Below are 17,173 nucleotides of genomic sequence, written 5' to 3'. Positions count from 1 at the left end.
CGCCGCGCCCCCGGCCCTACGTGCCCCCCTCCGGCGTGTCCCCGCGTCCCCGGCCCGCGCCCGCTGACGCCATGACGCCGCGGCGGAGGGAGGGGCGGAGCGGGGCCGGGGCGGCCCGAGAGGGGCGCGAGCGGCGCGAGCGGCGGGCGGCGCGGCGGACGGACATGGGCACGCCGGGCTCGGGGCGCAGGCGGCTCCCCAACCGGGAGCGGCTGACGGCAGAGGACGACGCGCTGAACCAGATCGCGCGCGAGGTGGGCGGCCGGCGGGCGGCGGGCGAGCGGGGCGCCGCCGCAGCGGTCGCGCGTCGGTCGGTCGCTCTGTCCGTCCGCCAGCGGCGCGGGCGGGGGTGGGGCGGGGGTGGGGCGCGGGCCCGGCGGGATGTCGGCGGGCCAGACACCGGTCCTCCGGCCCCTGGGGACAGGCTGGGGACGTGACCCCCTCCCCCACGCCCCGGCTCCCTGGGGCCACTGTGTCCCCCTCCGCGAGCGGAGCTGGGATGGCGGCGCGGGGTGCGGGGGCCGCGGGGTCGGGGCGAGCGCCCCGCTTTGTGGTGCCGCTTGGTGGGGGTGGAGGAGGCCGCCCCCCGGAGGCCACATGGCCCTGGCGAAATGGCCTGTTTCTTGTCTGTGACCATGGGTCATCGACTGTCACGCAGGTGCAGCTTGGGCATGAGCTTGGGGTCACTGTGAATCTTGTTTCTGGAGGGAGCCTGAGAAACGGGTCCAGGCGCACTGAGGGGCTTTCATCCAAGTTTTCTGGGCAGTTTATTTGACAGATTGGTGGTGAACTTTAAGCGTGGCAAATTAAAGGAGCACTGTGTGCGCACTGGACAAGTGCCTTTCCCTCTAAGGATCCAGCCTTCAGGTGGAATAAACCGGTGACAAGGGAAAGTTGACGCCGGGATTGGCCGCGGCAGCTCCCTGGGGAAGGGGAGCCCGTCGGGCCCCAGGGACAAAGGAGGCCTGATTTTTCTCACATACCCTTTTGGACCTTTCCAGTGTCCCGTTTGTGTGTTAACTATACAGATGCAGCTCATCCCTCCTTGTGAGCTCCCTTCCGTGTTCGATATGATGTGGAGTTCTTCTGCATACCACGCTGTCCTCAGGTGGAAAAACTTCCAGGCCATTTAGGCTGTGGGCTCTGGTTGCGTCATTCAGCTGTTTACTGAGGTCCACTCTATAACCAGTTCGTAGGTGTTTTTAGTTGCAAATACTCGATTTTGCTTTTATGGACATAGGGCTGTCAATCAGTATTTGTTGAATATTGAAATGGGTAAAGACTTCGGTTTTTCTCTGTATGAAAAGAAAAGGGCTTTCCAGGCAAACTCTCATACATCCCTTAAAACCCACTGCAGATTGGTGGCCTCTGTGAGACCTCCCCCATCACCCCAGGCAAAAGTCTCCCTGCCTCCATCTGGCTCCTCTAGCTCTTCTCCCTACACCTGGTGTGGGAGTCACCTCTTCTCAGCATAATTTGCTCACGCTGTAGAAGGTGACACCCAGGCAGCCGGTATCTTTCTCTTTTGTTTCCCCAGAGCTCCACAGTCAGGCATATAGTAGGTGCTCCGAAGTGTGTTGCGCTAATTAACAAAAGAAGTACCGGGACTTAAAGTACATTGGGCTAAATAAAGACATTGGCTAAATGTAGTAGCTTGAATATAATCCCCACTCCTGTGAGGACAGTCACTTAGGTATGAATTTGACCCTAAGACCAAACAGGTGTTCTCTGGGAGGACAGAGGCGACGGATGATCCCTGGGCCTCGTCTTTCCGTCGGTGCTTATGGACAAAGGAACAAGAAGAATGAGAGCTCCCAAAGTCTACCTCGTACCTACTGGTTTGGATCGGAAACAAAGGCTAGGGATGCTCCCTGGGTTGACATCCTTGAGGTCCCGAGGATTGGGAGCCCGTGGTCTTGTCCCCCAGCCAGGGAGATGGTAGTAGGCAGTGACAGATTCTGACTGGGGAGTCAGTCCTGGGCTATGAAAATGCACACACCTCATGGAGGAGCTATGCGATCCTGGGGAAGTGAGTCATTCAATCCCCCTGAGTGTCTGTTCTCTTGTCTCTAAAGTGCGGGAAATAAATCCCCCTTGGCAGTCAGGATTAAAGAAAATGACCAGCATCCATACAGTGAGTAACCAGGTAAATGTGAGCCTCAGCCACCTATCCTCCTGATAAAACCAACCACAGATTGGCTTGTTATAAGTGCTAAGTGGCAGGTATCTATAACGTTGGAGGGAGCAGGTGCAACATTTTATGTTTTACCACAAATTGAATTATATTTCCCAACTGTAAAAATTAGAATCACGATTGAAATGGCAAGTATCTGTTCACCGTCGAGTTCTTGAGTTCTTATAAAAATTAACAAAATTGTCTTAAGTTTAGTACCTTCTTATTTGTTCATTGGTTCAGCAGATGCATGCCGTGCTCTCCAAACACCTGGGCTAGGGAGACTGGGATTCAGAGATGGACCTGAAGAGGATCCACCCATGAAGAGTTGGGTCAGAAAGGGGTCTGACCTGTAGATCAGTAAGAGAGCAGAAGATAGGAAGAGATCTGATAGTAAAAGGCCATGGATATTGTGCCCTGAAAGTTTGGAAATGAGAGAGTTCCAGTTTATTGAGGGGACTAGGAATGGCAATCAGAAGTGGCTTCCTGGAGGAAGTGACATTTTGAGTTATTTTGAAGTGACAGAAACGCTGACCTGGACTGGCCTCCACAAGGGGAAATATGTTGGCTGGAGCATGGATTCTTGGCCACCAGCCCCACCAGCGGCTGCTTCCCTCCATAGCACCTTGCAGCTGGTTCTGCTGCGCTGTCCTCTCTGGGTGGCCTCACCTTCAGGCTGACATGAGTCTGCCGTGTTCCCACACTGCCCTCCATGAGCCCACACCCAGTCTCTCTCTTGAGAGCTAGAAGTATCTTCCCTGACAAATCTCCACGTGGCTCCCTGGCTACCCCCCGAGTCTAACTGTGAGCGGGACTGTTGACTCAGCTGCCCACAGCAGTCCCTGGGCCAGGGTGTGCAGGGCCCGGGGAGTCCTACCTTGTGACCCGTCAGGCCCATCCTGGAAGAGGGGGAAGTTGGCTGTTGCCTCTGAAGCCCTTGGGGAGGTGAGGGGGACTCAATGAAAACTGGGGACTGTTTCAGAAGGTGGCAGGGGGTTGGTGGACATGGGTCAGGTGTCCGGGAAGGCGCCCTCTAGAGAATAAGGAGAGCCTTCTGGGCTGGGGTGACCTGGGGCCCACGGGCAGGGTCACCGGGCAGGAGGGAGAGAGGGTGGGCAGGGCTGGGAGGGGAGCTCAGCTGCCCCTGAGGAGGGCTCGAGAAGCACGCCCTGACCGGTGGAAGCTGACACAGTCCTGTTTCTGCAGTTACGCTGTGGTTTAACCCGAAGCCAGTTTTTAGTAAATGGACTTGTAACTTGAAAACACTGTAGATGCATTAGCACAGATCCTCGCTTCTGAGGTGGAATTCGGGCAAGATGTTGTCAGGAAGAAGGTCCAGTAAGCACTTGGAAACGCTCATCGCCGCTGAAGGCGTGAGCAGTGTTTCTCACACCCTGGGGAAAGGTGTTTTGAAAGCAGATATATTTTTCTCTCCCGCCGTGTTTAACATTCGGCTCAAGATTTTTGGTGGCATCCCAGATTGCTCATTCAGCGCTCGGCCACCGAGGGAGATGAGCCTGCTCTCTGAGGCCTGAGGCAATTCAGAGTATTCCTCTCAAATGGAGAGACAACAGCATTTTAACAAATAGTGCTCACACACAGGCTGTCTTAGGAACGAACTTGCGGGCCCTTTCCCGGGGGTGTGAGTGAGTCGTGCCCTGTGGCCACACGGGCCCTGGTCCGATGCCCTTCCCTGCTCACAGCACAGTGCCCTCCCCGCGACGGTCCCCACGGCCGCCTCTCCAAGACCCACCCGCTGCGAGGCGGTCCCTTGGGCGCCGATGGTGCCCACCCAGCTCCCCGCTGTGAGCGGGTGCTGACTCCCTGGGCTGTGAGCGCCCGTGGCCACCCAGGAGTCGCTGGGGGGGAAGGGTGTGACCCCAGCCCCACCCCCGCCCCCTGGGCAGCCTGCAGCTGTTGCCTGAGGGGTGTGAGGATATAAAATGTCCCCTCCGCTCGCTCCCAGTTGGAACCCACTCTGGTGCCGTTCGGGCTCCAGAGCTCCTGTGGGATGGGGCTGAGGGCGCACTCCAGCGGAGGCCCCCTCCTGCCCCTGCCCCCACTGTCCCCTCACCCCTCTTCTGCGGACGTGCTCCCCGGACATAGAGCCACAGACACATCCCTGCCTCAGGCTCTGCCCCTGGGGACCCCGACTTCGGACGACCCCGTGCTTCATTCTGGGCGGTCCTGTACCTACAGGACATTCTCATCCCCAAACCCCTTTCATGTTGCCCCTCACCGCACCCTTCCCAAATAGCCGTCACAGGCCAGCTTGGCTTGAGGGACCCGTCTCCTTTCTCCTCAAGCCTCGAGGCGTCTGTGGGCCCAGCTGGCCTCGCTCTGGCTCCCGGCAGATCCGGCGCCTCTGGGGTCGCGCAGCCCAGGAGGGAGCCCACAGCTGGCATGACGCCCACTCCTGGTGTCCCGGCACCGCCGCCTGCTGTCAGTGAGAGGACAGAGAGCAGCATTCACCCGCGCAGGCCCTTGCTGCTACGGCTGAGCTGTCCCCCTCAGGCCTTAGCTGCAGGTGAAGTTGCTTTTCTGAGGTGGGCCGCCAGCTCGAAACGTGGCGGCCACGGCCTGGATGGTGTCCTCGGGTGTGGTCAGTGGCTTGCGAGCGGGGACACTGTCGCGCCCCCTTCTTCCCGGGAGTGGGGAGGAGTGAGGGGAGTCAGACGCCGAGCACTGTGGCAAGAGCTGTCCTGCCCCCAGTTCTAACACAGTCAGGCCCTCCCCGAGCTCACCTTCCCAGGACAGACTCGCACAGCCTGGTGCGCCATCATGAGCGCCGGGAAGGTGACGACAAAGGCGCTCACGGCGGGTGTCTCGCACGGAGCCTGGGCGGGGGGGCAGCTGCACGTGGCGCCGGTGACCTTGGGCCGTCTCGGGGATTCCCAACAAGATGGTTCTGGTGGGGGTGGAATCAGAAGCTCAGCTGTGGACAGTCCTGCGGTGGCCATGGCGTGCGGGCCTCGCCCCACGGCTATTTCTGTCCGTCTCCCTGTCCCCCTTCTGGGTGACCCTCATGATTCACTGGTTTCGTGGCTGGGGCTGTGATTTGTATGCGGGTGGCCTGCAGAGGGGGCACGGCGGGTAGAAATCAGGGGACCTGTGTTCCAGTGGTGCCTGTCGCGCGTGAGCCTGGTCAGGGTACGGGGTTGGAAAGGGGGCACGTGGGAGCCGAGGTAGCTTCGGGGGCCTGTAGGGTGCCAGGCGCCCCCAGAAGCTTCCCCCCATAATTACATTAAGTCCCACCAGCGGAGCTGAGAGTATCTCTGTTTGACACAGAGAAGCGGGCTCACAGGTGCTCGGGACTTGCCCAGGGTAACCGAGAAGGTGCCCGTTCAGCACCCAGGCTGCTGCCACTTCCTGGACCAGCTCTTGGCTCCATCCAGAGCCCAGCTACCGGCCCTGTCCTGCAGTCAAGCCGACTTGCTTCCCATCTCTGGGACTGTTGTCCCCAGCTGACCTCTGGCCACCGGGCTTGACGGTTCATGGGAAAGCTGACACTCGTCTGTCCTTGCTACGTCTCTCCCCGTTTTTGGTTTTTTTTTTTCCATTCTCTCGACTTGTAAAATGTAATGTTTATTTAACTAAGGTAATACGTGTTTTTACCCTTGTCCCACATTCTCAGGCCATTCTCCACAGAGCAGCTGGGTGATCCTTTAAAATATGTCAGCTCATGTCGCCTCTCTAATTAAAACTCTCCAGCAGCTTCTCATATCACTGCACAAAGGCCAAGTTCTTAATGGCCTGACAAGACCCTGAACGATCTGGCAATTAGCTCCGTGTTTATAAATAATACACGTGCGTACTCTATTGATCGCCCGAGTGTAGCCACGGACCGCTGGGAGGTCCTGGCTGGGACGATGGGGCCCCGCTCAGGCCCTCCCCCACTTCTGTCTCTTGTCATCTGCACACCACAGTAATGTTGTAGTAGAACCACAGACCGGTACAGGGTATGGTGCTAGGAGGGTCAGATTCCCGGGTTCAGACCCTGGTCCCGCCATGTGCTCTGTGATCTCGGGCAAGTTGCTTCACCGCTTTGTGCCTCAGTTGTCCCGTAGGTAAGATGGGAAAGTTTTGAGTGCACTTCCCACGGGTGTTTATGAGGGTAAATGAGCTCTTTCGTGGAAAGACCCCAGCACGAGGACGGGTGCCTTGTCAAGGCAGGTGGTGACGGGGACGTCACACGGGGTGTGGCTGCAGAGTCCAGAAGCACGCCCTGACGTTTCTGTCCTTGGACAGACAGCATTCTGCCTTTCCTGGAGTTCATGACTTATATATATATTTTTTCCCAATTGCTCTTCTGTCTACATATCGGTCACATCCAGTTCTTCAAAAACTTTTCAACAGGACCCCTCACAGTACTATTTCCTGCGTGATTCAGCAAACCAGACAGCCTACCATTTCCCCTTCGTCCCCTCCTGGATATGGACCACTGGGGACGTCTGTCCTCTAGACCCTCTCCGGACTTCAGCTGTCCTTCCCTTTGCCACCATTCTGAGAGTTCCCCACTTTTCTGTCGTTGTTGGAGCCCTCTTTGTCAGATTCTATATCGTCTTCTTCCTCGGATTACTCTCTCATTTTGCTGGAACATGTCCTTCAGTAGCTTCCTGAGAAAAAGTGCCTTTTCCAAGTGTTTGCATGTCTGAAAATGTCTTTATTCTACCCTCATACTTGATTGATAGTTTGGCTGACTATAGTGTTCTAGGTTAAAAATAATTTTCCAAAGAACGACAAAGATTTCTATGCATTCTTTGAAATGATTTCCAGCATGTATTATTGACTGAAAGAAGCAAGGTGCAGAAAACAAAACTCGTGTGCTGTCCCTTTTGTGAGAAAGGCATTGATTTGTCTGCATTTGTACAAAGAAACCTTGGGAGAGTGTGGGGTGTGAGTGGAAGCAGATTCATCAAGTGTCACTTTTCATGCTCTTTGGATATTTTTTTAAGATTTATTTATTTATTTTAGAGAAAGAGAGCGAGGGACGGAGGGGCAGGGGGAGAGAGAGAATTTCAAACACACTCCCTGCTGAGCGTGGAGCTCTATTTCACGAAACTGAGATCACGACCTAAGCAGAAATCAAGAGTAGGATGCTCAAGCAACTGAGCCACCCAGGAGCCCTGATGCTCTTTGGATATTGAGCCATGTGACTGAATTGCGTCTTCAATAAAATAAACTAACAGTGATCAAGAAAGTAAAATTTAAAGCTATTTTCTACCACAATTTTAAGGCATTTTTTTCCACTTTATTCCAGCCTTCAGGATTGCTTTGAGAATTTTGATGCATTGTGTATCTTGTATAATCTCTGCTTTTACTCTCTAGTAGCTCTTAGGGCCTTCTCTTGATCTTTTGGATGGGTTATTTTCCATTTATTGAGCATTCATTGGGGTCATTGGGTCCGAAAACATGTATCCTAAAGTTCTGGGAAATTTTCTGAATTTTCCCCTCCCCACCATTTCCTCTGCTCTCTTTTATAGCATTTCTTTTGCTGGGAATAACTTTCTTTTCATTCCAGTTCTCTAAATTTCTTCTCTTGGTGATGCTTTACAGGAGATAACTCACCTTTATCTTCCACACCTTCTGCTAAACTTACCTGTTCTGTATTTAATTTCTAAAAGGTGGGGGTTTTTTTTGGTTGTTGTGCTTTGTTCCTTTTTTCTGGCATTCTCTCTGATTCACGAATGTGGTTCCTTTTCTTGTCATTCTGAGGATATTAATTTGTTGTTGTTGTTTTCTCCAAAACTTTTCTTTTGCCCCCTGTACAATGGTCTGTTTCTTTTTGTCCTTTGTCTGCGGCAGCCTCTGTCTTTCATCTTGACCTCTCCCAGGTGCGTGGTGATCCTCGGCTGTCCATTCAGCTCTGAGAATGAGGCACTAAAACACTATGAGAACAATTTGGTCAAAGGCCAGGAGGGGAGGTGCCACAGGATGCAAGCAGGACGGCACCAGGGGTGCATTAGGGTGGCTCAAGTGCTGGTACATTCACTACCTCCTCAGGGGACAGGCACACAGCTTGGATCTGAACCCAGGTCCCCCATCTGCCAGGTCAATGCCCTGGACTGCTTCAGTGTTGGAAGGGAATATTGCTTAATGCTAGCAAGCCAAACCTCTCTAATTTGGTGCCTACAGATAGAATTCTATTTTCGCTTAAGGGAGTGGTGGGATTGAAAAGACTGCCAAAAATTAATCTGAGATTTATACCAGCACAAAATAATCTCTAATGTCCATACAGCCCAGACAAGGGAACTGGTCATTATGATATTCTTTCATTGAGAGGGAATAGAATATCAAATTAGGTGAGCAAACAAAGGGAGTTATAAAAAATAAAATTTTCATAGCTTCATGCATCAGGGATAATTCACTTATTTGTTAGGAAAATTCTCTAAGATCTGAGATATAAAACAAACATAAAATACCTGGAGAGTTTAGGTAGGCAGAATGTGATATGGTCTTGGCAGTGGGTAAACTCTCGGATCAGCAAGTATGTAAGAGCCAGAGCCGTTCGCTGGAGTATTATATTGCAGTGCTTCTACCCACTTCTTGGCTTGAGGGGGTAAATGAAAAATCACACAGTGGTCATGAGAATAGTTAAACCTAAAAGAACCAGGGGATCTAAAGTTTTTGTTTTGCTTTTAAGCTCCATCTCATAAGTTTACCCTTTTTTTTTTTTTTTTTACCATTCCCCTTGATTTATTTTTATTTTTCGCCTCCTTGTATGAGATCCCTTAGGCATAGGGGAGGATGGGGAGTTTTCCAGGTTGACAGAGAGATGGGATTTCCATGCTGACTGAACAGCTAACATGTCTCCACCCCGGATTCCCTAAGATACTGCTTTAAATGATCCCAGATATGTCTAAAACCTCCAGAATGGTGCTGGTTAGTAGGACCTTCGGCGGTGACGGCAGTCCTCTCCCTGCTGCATGTTGTGGTGGCCGCCAGCCCTGTGTGGCTGCAGAGCACCTGAGAAATGCATCTTAAATTTTTTTTTAAGATTTTATTTATTTACTTGAGAGAGAGCGAGCATGAGCAGGGGGAGGGGCAGAGGGAGAGAGAGAGAGAAAAACAGACTCCACGCTGAGCACAGAGCCCAACACGGGGCTCGATCCCACAACACTGAGACCTGAGCTGAAATCAGGATCCAGACGCTCAACCGAGCACGGGGCCACCCAGGCGCCCCTTGCATCTTAAATTTTATTTAATTTTAATTCATTTAAATTTAAATAGCCACTTATGGCTCGTGGCCGCCAGATGGGCAGCCCCGCTTTAGAGCAATGATTTCTTCTTTGCTGAAATATGCCGTGACAGAGGTTTGTTCCGTCATCCAGAGCAGGGCCGAGTGTCAAAGGGAGGAGACCCAGTCCAGCCTGGGGACACGTGCGGTCCGTGGAAGGAGCACCATCAGCCTTCTGAAGTTGGGGGACCACAGGGGGTATCGTATCCGTGTATCTGAGCCTCCTTTCCTTTGTATTCCCCGGGGGGGTTCGGGTAATGGGCGGTGCCTGGGAAACGCAGTGCCGGCTGCCTGGTCCATGTGGGCGCTAACTGAACCCTGGGGTCTCCTGCCTCCTGGGGGCTGGGTCCACCTCCAGAGAGAGACCGCAGCACTGCCTGACTGGCCAGGATGTGCCCCAGGGGGGACAGTGCCCATGTGCAGGGGGCGGCCACGACCCTGGGACTGGCTAGATGGACGCCGAGTGAGCACATGGACCGTGGCCACCTCAGCTCCATGTGCACCTTCAGGGTCCCGTGGCTTTCTTGGCATCCAGAGCACAGGTACAGCTGAGCATTGGGACAGGACAGGCCCTCTGTTTTCAACAGCACTTTTGCTTCTTGGCCTTGAATTTAAGAATCCAGAGTAAGCCACCAGACTTTTCTGGCTGCCTCGTCATCAGGCAGCCTGGCCTTGGGGCCTGTGGTCCACATGCTGGAGGCAGCGGGCCCCCCACCCAGGCCTTGTCCTGTAGGGTTTATCTCCGGGCTTCTCTGACCTCTCAGAAGGTCGCAGGGGAGCGGTGGTCACGCGGCCTTCCTGTTACTCGTCCTGTGCGTCAGGGACTCCCAGCCTCCACACCGTGGACATTCGGAGGGATCCCTCTCTGCTGGGGGGCCGTCCTGTGCCTTGTAGGAGATTTAACAGCCTCCCTGGCTTCTACCCGAGAGTGACAACTGAAATGCTCCAGACATTGGCAGATGCTGCCGGGGACGAGAAGGCCCCATGGAGAAGCTCCCCTTCCCTTTTCCCACCACTGCACCACTCACCGTGGCCCCACAAATGGGACCTTTGTGCAGCTCTGTCCGTGGGCACAGCTGTTCCACTGCTGAGGGAGGAGGGAAACCTTATGGGGGAGGGGATGCTGGCAGCCCATCAGGACTCCAGAGCCCCCCCCGGAGCCCATCAGATAAAAGGGGGCACGACAGCACATTTCCATAGGATTAAAAGTGTCCCCATATTTCCTAAAAAGTATGTTGCTTTTGCTGTTCACAGCTGAACTTCTTAAAATAGACCACTAGACTGTGGGTGGTCCTGTGCAGGGTCCCTGCCTGGTGCCCAGACGCTTGTCCCTGAGAAGGTGGCATGCAGACCACCTCTCCCTTCCCTCCCAGTGACAGAGTGTGAAAATGGGCACTGTCCCAGCCCTCTCCTTCCCTCCGCCCTCTCCGTGGCTTTCTCAGCATCCAGAGCGCAGGTACAGCTGAGCATCGGGACAGGACAGGCCTGTCCTGGACAGGCCCTTGGCCCCAGGACATGTGTGTCCCCCTCAGGCTGCAGGGGTGAGACAGGAGTGACTTAACCATGACAATGTTCTGTGCCGGTCATATTCCCCTCCGTGGCTTAGACCCCTGGCTTCCATTGTGATGTGCAGTTTGTTAAGGAAAACATGCTGTGTACCCTCCCTCTCCATAACTGAAAATTCAGCTTTAGGATTCCTTTTGGCTTAATAGATCTTTTTTGCTTGGATTTTTTTTTTTTTGGCGGGGGGGTTAGTGTGTGAACAATGTCACTATTTTAGTGTATTCTTTCTTTCCTAAACATTTTTCCAACTTCTCCTAAATAGAACATGGTGGTTCATAATTATATAGAGTGGAGGACAGAGTGGGGGCATTGCCTTGCAGTTTGGCAGGCCATACCCTAGACTGTCTGATTACTGGCTTGTTAAAATGATGTCACATAGAAAAGTGAAACAGGTAAGAGCATCACATATGTTAAAAACTAAAATCCAACGGAGTAAATGTGAAGACCTGATCGGCTTCATTCAGTGATCCATGAATGGGCAGCATCCCGTCTAGAAGTAAAGGGAGCCCCTCGGAGCGGAAGGAAATGAAGTCTTGTCTGGGCCAGAGGGGCAGGGAAAGGAAGTCTCTGGCGAAGAGTGGATTGTTTCAGTCAAGACCTCCTCCGTGTGGGGACGGCAGGGAACTGGCTGGCCGGTCACCTCCCTGGTAACTCCAGCCTGACCGGCTGAGGTTACACTCCTGGGAGGGGCTGAAGCTGCAGTTAGGTGGGGTTCTAAGTCTTGGTTTGCCGACGTGGGGCTTAGCACAAGTGACTCCATTTTGGGCCTGTTGTCTCTCTTTTGATGCACGTAATAATATGCCATTGATGATACAGTTATAACTAATTCTGTTTATCCAGTTTTATATCCAGCTTTTTAAAATTCTGAGTTACTGGATTTCACAGACACCATCAGGCCTCCTTCCTTACTCCTGTGCTGTGTTTGCTGTGGATGGTTTATCTCTTCAGGAGACATAGAAGCAGGCCAGCTCTGCTGCTCAGGGGCTCTGGGACGTGGGCCTTCGCTGGCTTGAAGCTTCAGTTCCTCGGCTGTAGGATGAAGACAGGGTGGCTGGGGGCCTCGTGAGATGAGGCACGTCGGTTGCCGAGGTCTGGGCCTCCTCTGGGAGCCTCCACCCTCACCCGGCTGGCTCTGCCTTCTCCTGGGAAGTCTCAGGCCTGCGCAGCTCCCACACAGGGCCTGAGGTGACAGTACGGTCCCCCGCTCCTTCGCCTCCTGTCACACTTCTATCCTCTGGGCTGCGCTTTCCTTTTTTTTTTTTTTTTTTAAGGATTTTATTTATTTATTTGAGAGAGAGAATGAGATAGAGAGAGCATAAGAGGGGGAGGATCAGAGGGAGAAGCAGACTCCCCGCCGAGCAGGGAGCCCGATGCGGGACTCGATCCCGGGACTCCAGGATCACGACCTGAGCCGAAGGCAGTCGCTCAACCAACTGAGCCACCCAGGCGCCCTGGGCCGCGCTTTCCTTTAGCAGCTCCAGTCTCCAGGCAGAGGGGGACGCTCTCGGGGGCTGCGCCAGGCCCCGTGGCCGGGGGACCCCCGAGCCCAGCATGTAGGAGCCACTTGAAAACCACCTGCTGAGTGAATGCAGGTCGAAGCAGAAAGGGAAATTCCTCGGCAGTGTGGTGGTGACTGGTCTTCGTACTGATACGAAAACCTTTGAATGTGGGATTTTTCTTCCAAGTGGTTGGAGATACTTTTGTCAGAATTCACGCATGGATCACATGGAGTGGCTTCCACTGACGACCCTTTCTAACTCCTGAAACCTCATCCACTGTCACAAGAGATCAGGAGATAGAATCGTTCCGTCTTCATACCGACAACCTCGTCAGAATTCATCAGCAAAAGGCCAGTACCACCCACAAACCACAGTTGTCCCGGATGTCACGCCGACCTATGCGGCCGGGGCCGGGGCTGTGTTAGTTGCTTTTGGGTTTCCCTTGGCACGATGGCTACTTTCGGTAATGGATGGCAGTGTGGGGAAGCCTAAAAAAAAAACCAGGGAAATAAATTTTCCTCCTGATTCCCATGATGAGAGATATTTTGCACACCCTTAAGAAAATACAGCCTAGAGGGTCAGGGTTGGACTGTCAGTCAGAAGACCTGGGTCTGAGGCCTGGGGTCACCATTTACTGCTTTTGCCACCTTGGACAAGCCACGTGGCCCCTCGGTGTTCCCACCTGTAAAGTGGCGGTGATGATTTGTGGTTGTGAGGACCAGATGAGGGGATACACACACGATGCTTGGGACGGGGACTCCTGCCACTCACCAAGGCGCCCATGTCTCCTCACACAACCCCCTCTGAAACAAGGCAGGGGGTCATTCTGGCCACCAACCATGTGTGTTCAGTGGCCCCCTGCCTGTCACCCACCCACATTTACAGAGATCCAGACTGACAGACAGAGGCTTGGCTCCCGCCCTCAGCTCCAGGCCCTGCTCCAGGCTCCAGGCTTCGGTTCTAGGTTCTAGGCTCTGGGCTCTACTGCAGGCTTCAGGCTCCAGCTCCAGGCCCTACTCCAGGCTTCGGTTCTAGGTTTTAGGCTCTGGGCTCTACTCCAGGCTCCAGGCTCCAGGCTCCAGGCTCTGAGCTGCCTGACTAGGGAAGTGGGTGGGGGTCGGGTGCCCAGAGACAACCCCGCTCAGTTGGCCTCCTTAACCATAAGGAGAGATACCACCTGCCGCCTGTCTCACAGCATTTGCATGAGGCACAAGTGAGAAAATAGTTGAGATCATGCACGCAGAGCCTCAAGGGCTTTGCAAATGTAAGGTGGCAGTGGTATTACTGTCAGAAAAGTGTAGAAAAGATTCTTAACACTTAGATGTTTTGTGCTGGTTTGTAGCTGCTTCTGAACTTGGAGCAGATTAACCTCGGGAGCTGTGCATTTTTCTTTACGCAGAGCACTCTCTATTTCTTTTTTGGTGGTGTGTTGCTTTCTTCTAAAAGTAGGGGAGGAAGCAGGTGCAAGCCTAGTGTGGGAGTCAGGGAAGGTGGGAGGTAGAGTTGTTGGGGGGGAGGGCAGGAGCCGCTATCCGCAGGCGGTCCTTCTCTGGGCCTCCAGACCCCTGATTCTTTCAGGTCCTTGTGGAGGCAAGGAGGAAACAGACTGGGGTCACCATCACCATGACGACCACAGACCCCCCACATTCCAGGCTCTTCAGGGAGGGCTGGGGGGGCAGCAAGGGCCCAGGCCTTCTCCAGCCTTCACTGAAATCTCTTCATGCCTCAGTTTCCCTGTGGTCTGACCCAGTGTGCAGCCTGCATTGTGCTGGAAGGCATAAGTGTGACAAGACCCCATCCATGGGAGAGCAGCTTCTGTTCTTTGTACTTTCAGAATCCTGTCCCTTACAAAAGGGCATCGCTGAATCAAGCCTTTCCTCAAGAGCAAAGGAAGACCCTGGACTCTTCAACCTTTATTTGGACGTTGCAGTAAATGGCGTCTATTTGGCTCTGTGCCTTCTCTTGCTAACCACTGGTCCCTCATGGGGTGGAATCAGGGCAGCGTATCACCTAGATGGTTCTAGTCACTCAGATAGGGACGTTTCCAGTAGCCTCTCTGAAGTAAGGTGGCTGTTGAGTTACTTGACCAACTTTGAGAAAACAAAGCACGTTGGGCTGGAATTGAAGGCGGTTGATTGTACCTCAGATCAATGGTCCTCAAAATGGGGCCTCCGGACACAGTGCCCACAGCACTCGGAAGGCGTTAGAAATGCTGCTTCTCGGCATCCATCCCACTGCACCAGAGCCCTGGGGGTGAGCCGGGCCATCTGTGCTCGGAAGAGCCCCCCGGGGGTTCTGATGCACGCTGAAGATTAAGAGGGGCGCCGTACGCGAGCTGATGCTACTGCTGGGTCTGCTTCCAGAGCTCGGGAACGGCCGTGACGCTAGTGTTCCTGTTTGAACAGTGTGGCTTTTTCCTGCTCACGTGCCTGGGGACTGGATGACTCATTCCAGTCACAAATATGAGTGTTGTCATGCCCTTCCGGCTGGCGAGGCTGCCATGGAGGAGCTCCCCTCCTGAGAGGCCTCCCCCCTCCCCAGACAAGAGCCCGGAGTAGCCGCCCCCCACCCCGAAGGGTGAGTGAGCAAGCAGAGAGATGGATGGACGACGGACGGACGGACAGACAGACAGCATTAGCCTGACTTCAGTCACATTGGACAGTTCAGTTTCTTCTGAGACTAGAGCAAGATTTCAGCGATCATCAGTGGTCACCTATGTGCAAATGAGATTTAGCAGAAAGCCATGGCGGGCAGATCTGGCTCGGCCAGGCGTCGAGTCTCTGAAGTGTGCATTTTGGGGCTAGCATAGTGAGCACCCCTGTCTCCCTCTCACGTAACAGGACCTAGAAGGAGCGGTCGAGCAGACGGCTTTCTGACCCCCCTCCGGATTATCTGATAATTGCTCCCTCTTTCCAGCTCCTTGTTTTGTGACCTTTTCTTTCTTGTGCTTCTCCAGTGACTTTTTGTGCTATGTGTGCACTTGGAAAAAATCTCTGAACGATCCTGGGGATGGGGCTTTGATTTCGTTGGACGGCCTGTGGATGATCGGGTTGCGCCGCACGTTGCCAGCACAGTGAGCTTGCGTTCCCTAAAAAAGGCATGCACTGTGTCCAGGAAAACTCTCCTGAGGTTGATGGCACGCTACCAGGGGCTGAAGAAACTTGGACCGTGTTTGCAGAACATTCTATTGTGTGGCTTCCCTGTTGGGGCGCAGGGTTGGGACTGGAGGAAGTGAGGTGTATTAATATAGCCTGCCAGGTGCAATAAATAGCTATCTTTGCCTGACGTTAACCTCACGTAAGCGACGTGGTTCTAAAAAGCCCTGTGCACACCAGGAGTCACTGGAAACATCTGGAGGGGAATGGTTCTGGCCTGCGCATGAGAGACATCGAGAGCATGCAGGTGGATGTTTCTGTGAAACGTTCTCAATTTGGATTTGCCTAATTAGACTGAGCTTATGGATCTGGGGGGAGAATTTCATGGAGATGAAGGACCCTCTTGCTCACGTCATAGCAGGCAGCGCCGTGATGTCATCACTGACGACATTGACCTGGACCACTGGGCTAAGGAGGGGTTAGCTCTGTTCCCTGGAAGTGAGTCCCTACGTGCAGCCCCCACCCGGGGAGGGGACTTCAGCTCCCTGTCCTAAAAGAAGGTGTAACCCTAGGTTGAAATGTTCACCATAATTAGTAAATTTGAGAGGGATACTTTGAGGCTGTGCAAATGTCCTGTGCCACCCTGAAGTCCATCAGCGGATCAGTAATTCTTTGTGACATGTGGATGCGAAAAGCAGGTTATTTGGTGTGAGCAGTGAATGGGAGAGCCGGGATGGGGAAGCCCTCGAGCGTGTCGTGGTGTCATGGTGCCTGATCTTGGCCCAGCCCCATGGCCTTCACCTTTTCCCCTCACTGCTGGCATGCCAGCCAGCTCTCTGGGCCTCACGAGCATCCATACACGTGCCGCTCACTGCTGTGGATGCGGACGCCCCAAGCCTTCTTTCCGTGCTCCCAGAGCCCCTTCTCCTGCTTTCCACTGGCACTCCGGCTTTCACCTTATTGTGGCCGGGAGGGGTCATGCTCCTTCCCAGTGCAAACCAGATAGGCAGCAAAGATAATGCCTGTGAAATTTTTGGTTTTGGAGGGATGGGGAGAGGCTAAATGGTGGGTCATTTTTCGAATGAAGGTCTTGCATGATGAGTAGGAAGAGCAATGACTTTCTTCTTTACTCACTGTCACTTTTCATAATCTGGTCATTTATGGCCTCAGTTTCAGGAGAGAGCTCAATGTTTAACAACACAGGTTTGGCTTGGAAATGCTTTTTGATACGTGACGTTGACAAACGTCACGGTAGGGAACAGTCCTGTTAGCCGAAGTTGCTTTGCCAGTCAACCCCAGATAACTGCTATTCAGTGGATGGGGTTTTTTGCTCATTTTGTTTCCTGCTTTCATCAGAGAAGTCTGATGGGAAGAAGTGAAAATGCAGTATCTGTCTTCCAGAAAACACCTTAAATACGAGCATACCTCGGAGATACTGCGGGTTTGGTTCCAGACCGCAGCAGCAAAGCAAGTATCGTATTAAAGCGAGTCCAATCACGTTTGTGGTTTCCCAGTGCACATAATGGTTTTGTGTACACGATACTCTAGTCTGTTAATGCAGTAGTAATGCAATAGCATTTTTTTAAATATACACACCTTAATTAAA

General features: G+C 53.4%; 1 protein-coding gene across 1 annotated transcript in view; it reads left to right on the top strand.

Annotated features, from left to right (window-relative positions):
- Window positions 1-131: 131 nt before the first annotated feature.
- Window positions 132-17,173, top strand: part of LRRFIP1 (LRR binding FLII interacting protein 1) — a 142,751-nt gene continuing 125,709 nt past the window's right edge. The window contains exon 1 of the mRNA XM_035008323.1: window positions 132-254. Coding sequence (XP_034864214.1) covers window positions 165-254 — 90 coding nt within the window. The 5' untranslated portion in view covers window positions 132-164. The remainder of the gene's footprint in view (window positions 255-17,173) is intronic.

This window comes from Mirounga leonina, unplaced genomic scaffold, assembly GCF_011800145.1.
Source record: "Mirounga leonina isolate KUSES-001 unplaced genomic scaffold, KU_Mleo_1.0 Mir_151, whole genome shotgun sequence".
Lineage (NCBI taxonomy): Eukaryota > Metazoa > Chordata > Mammalia > Carnivora > Phocidae > Mirounga > Mirounga leonina.
This window is presented reverse-complemented; position numbering and strand designations above follow the sequence as displayed.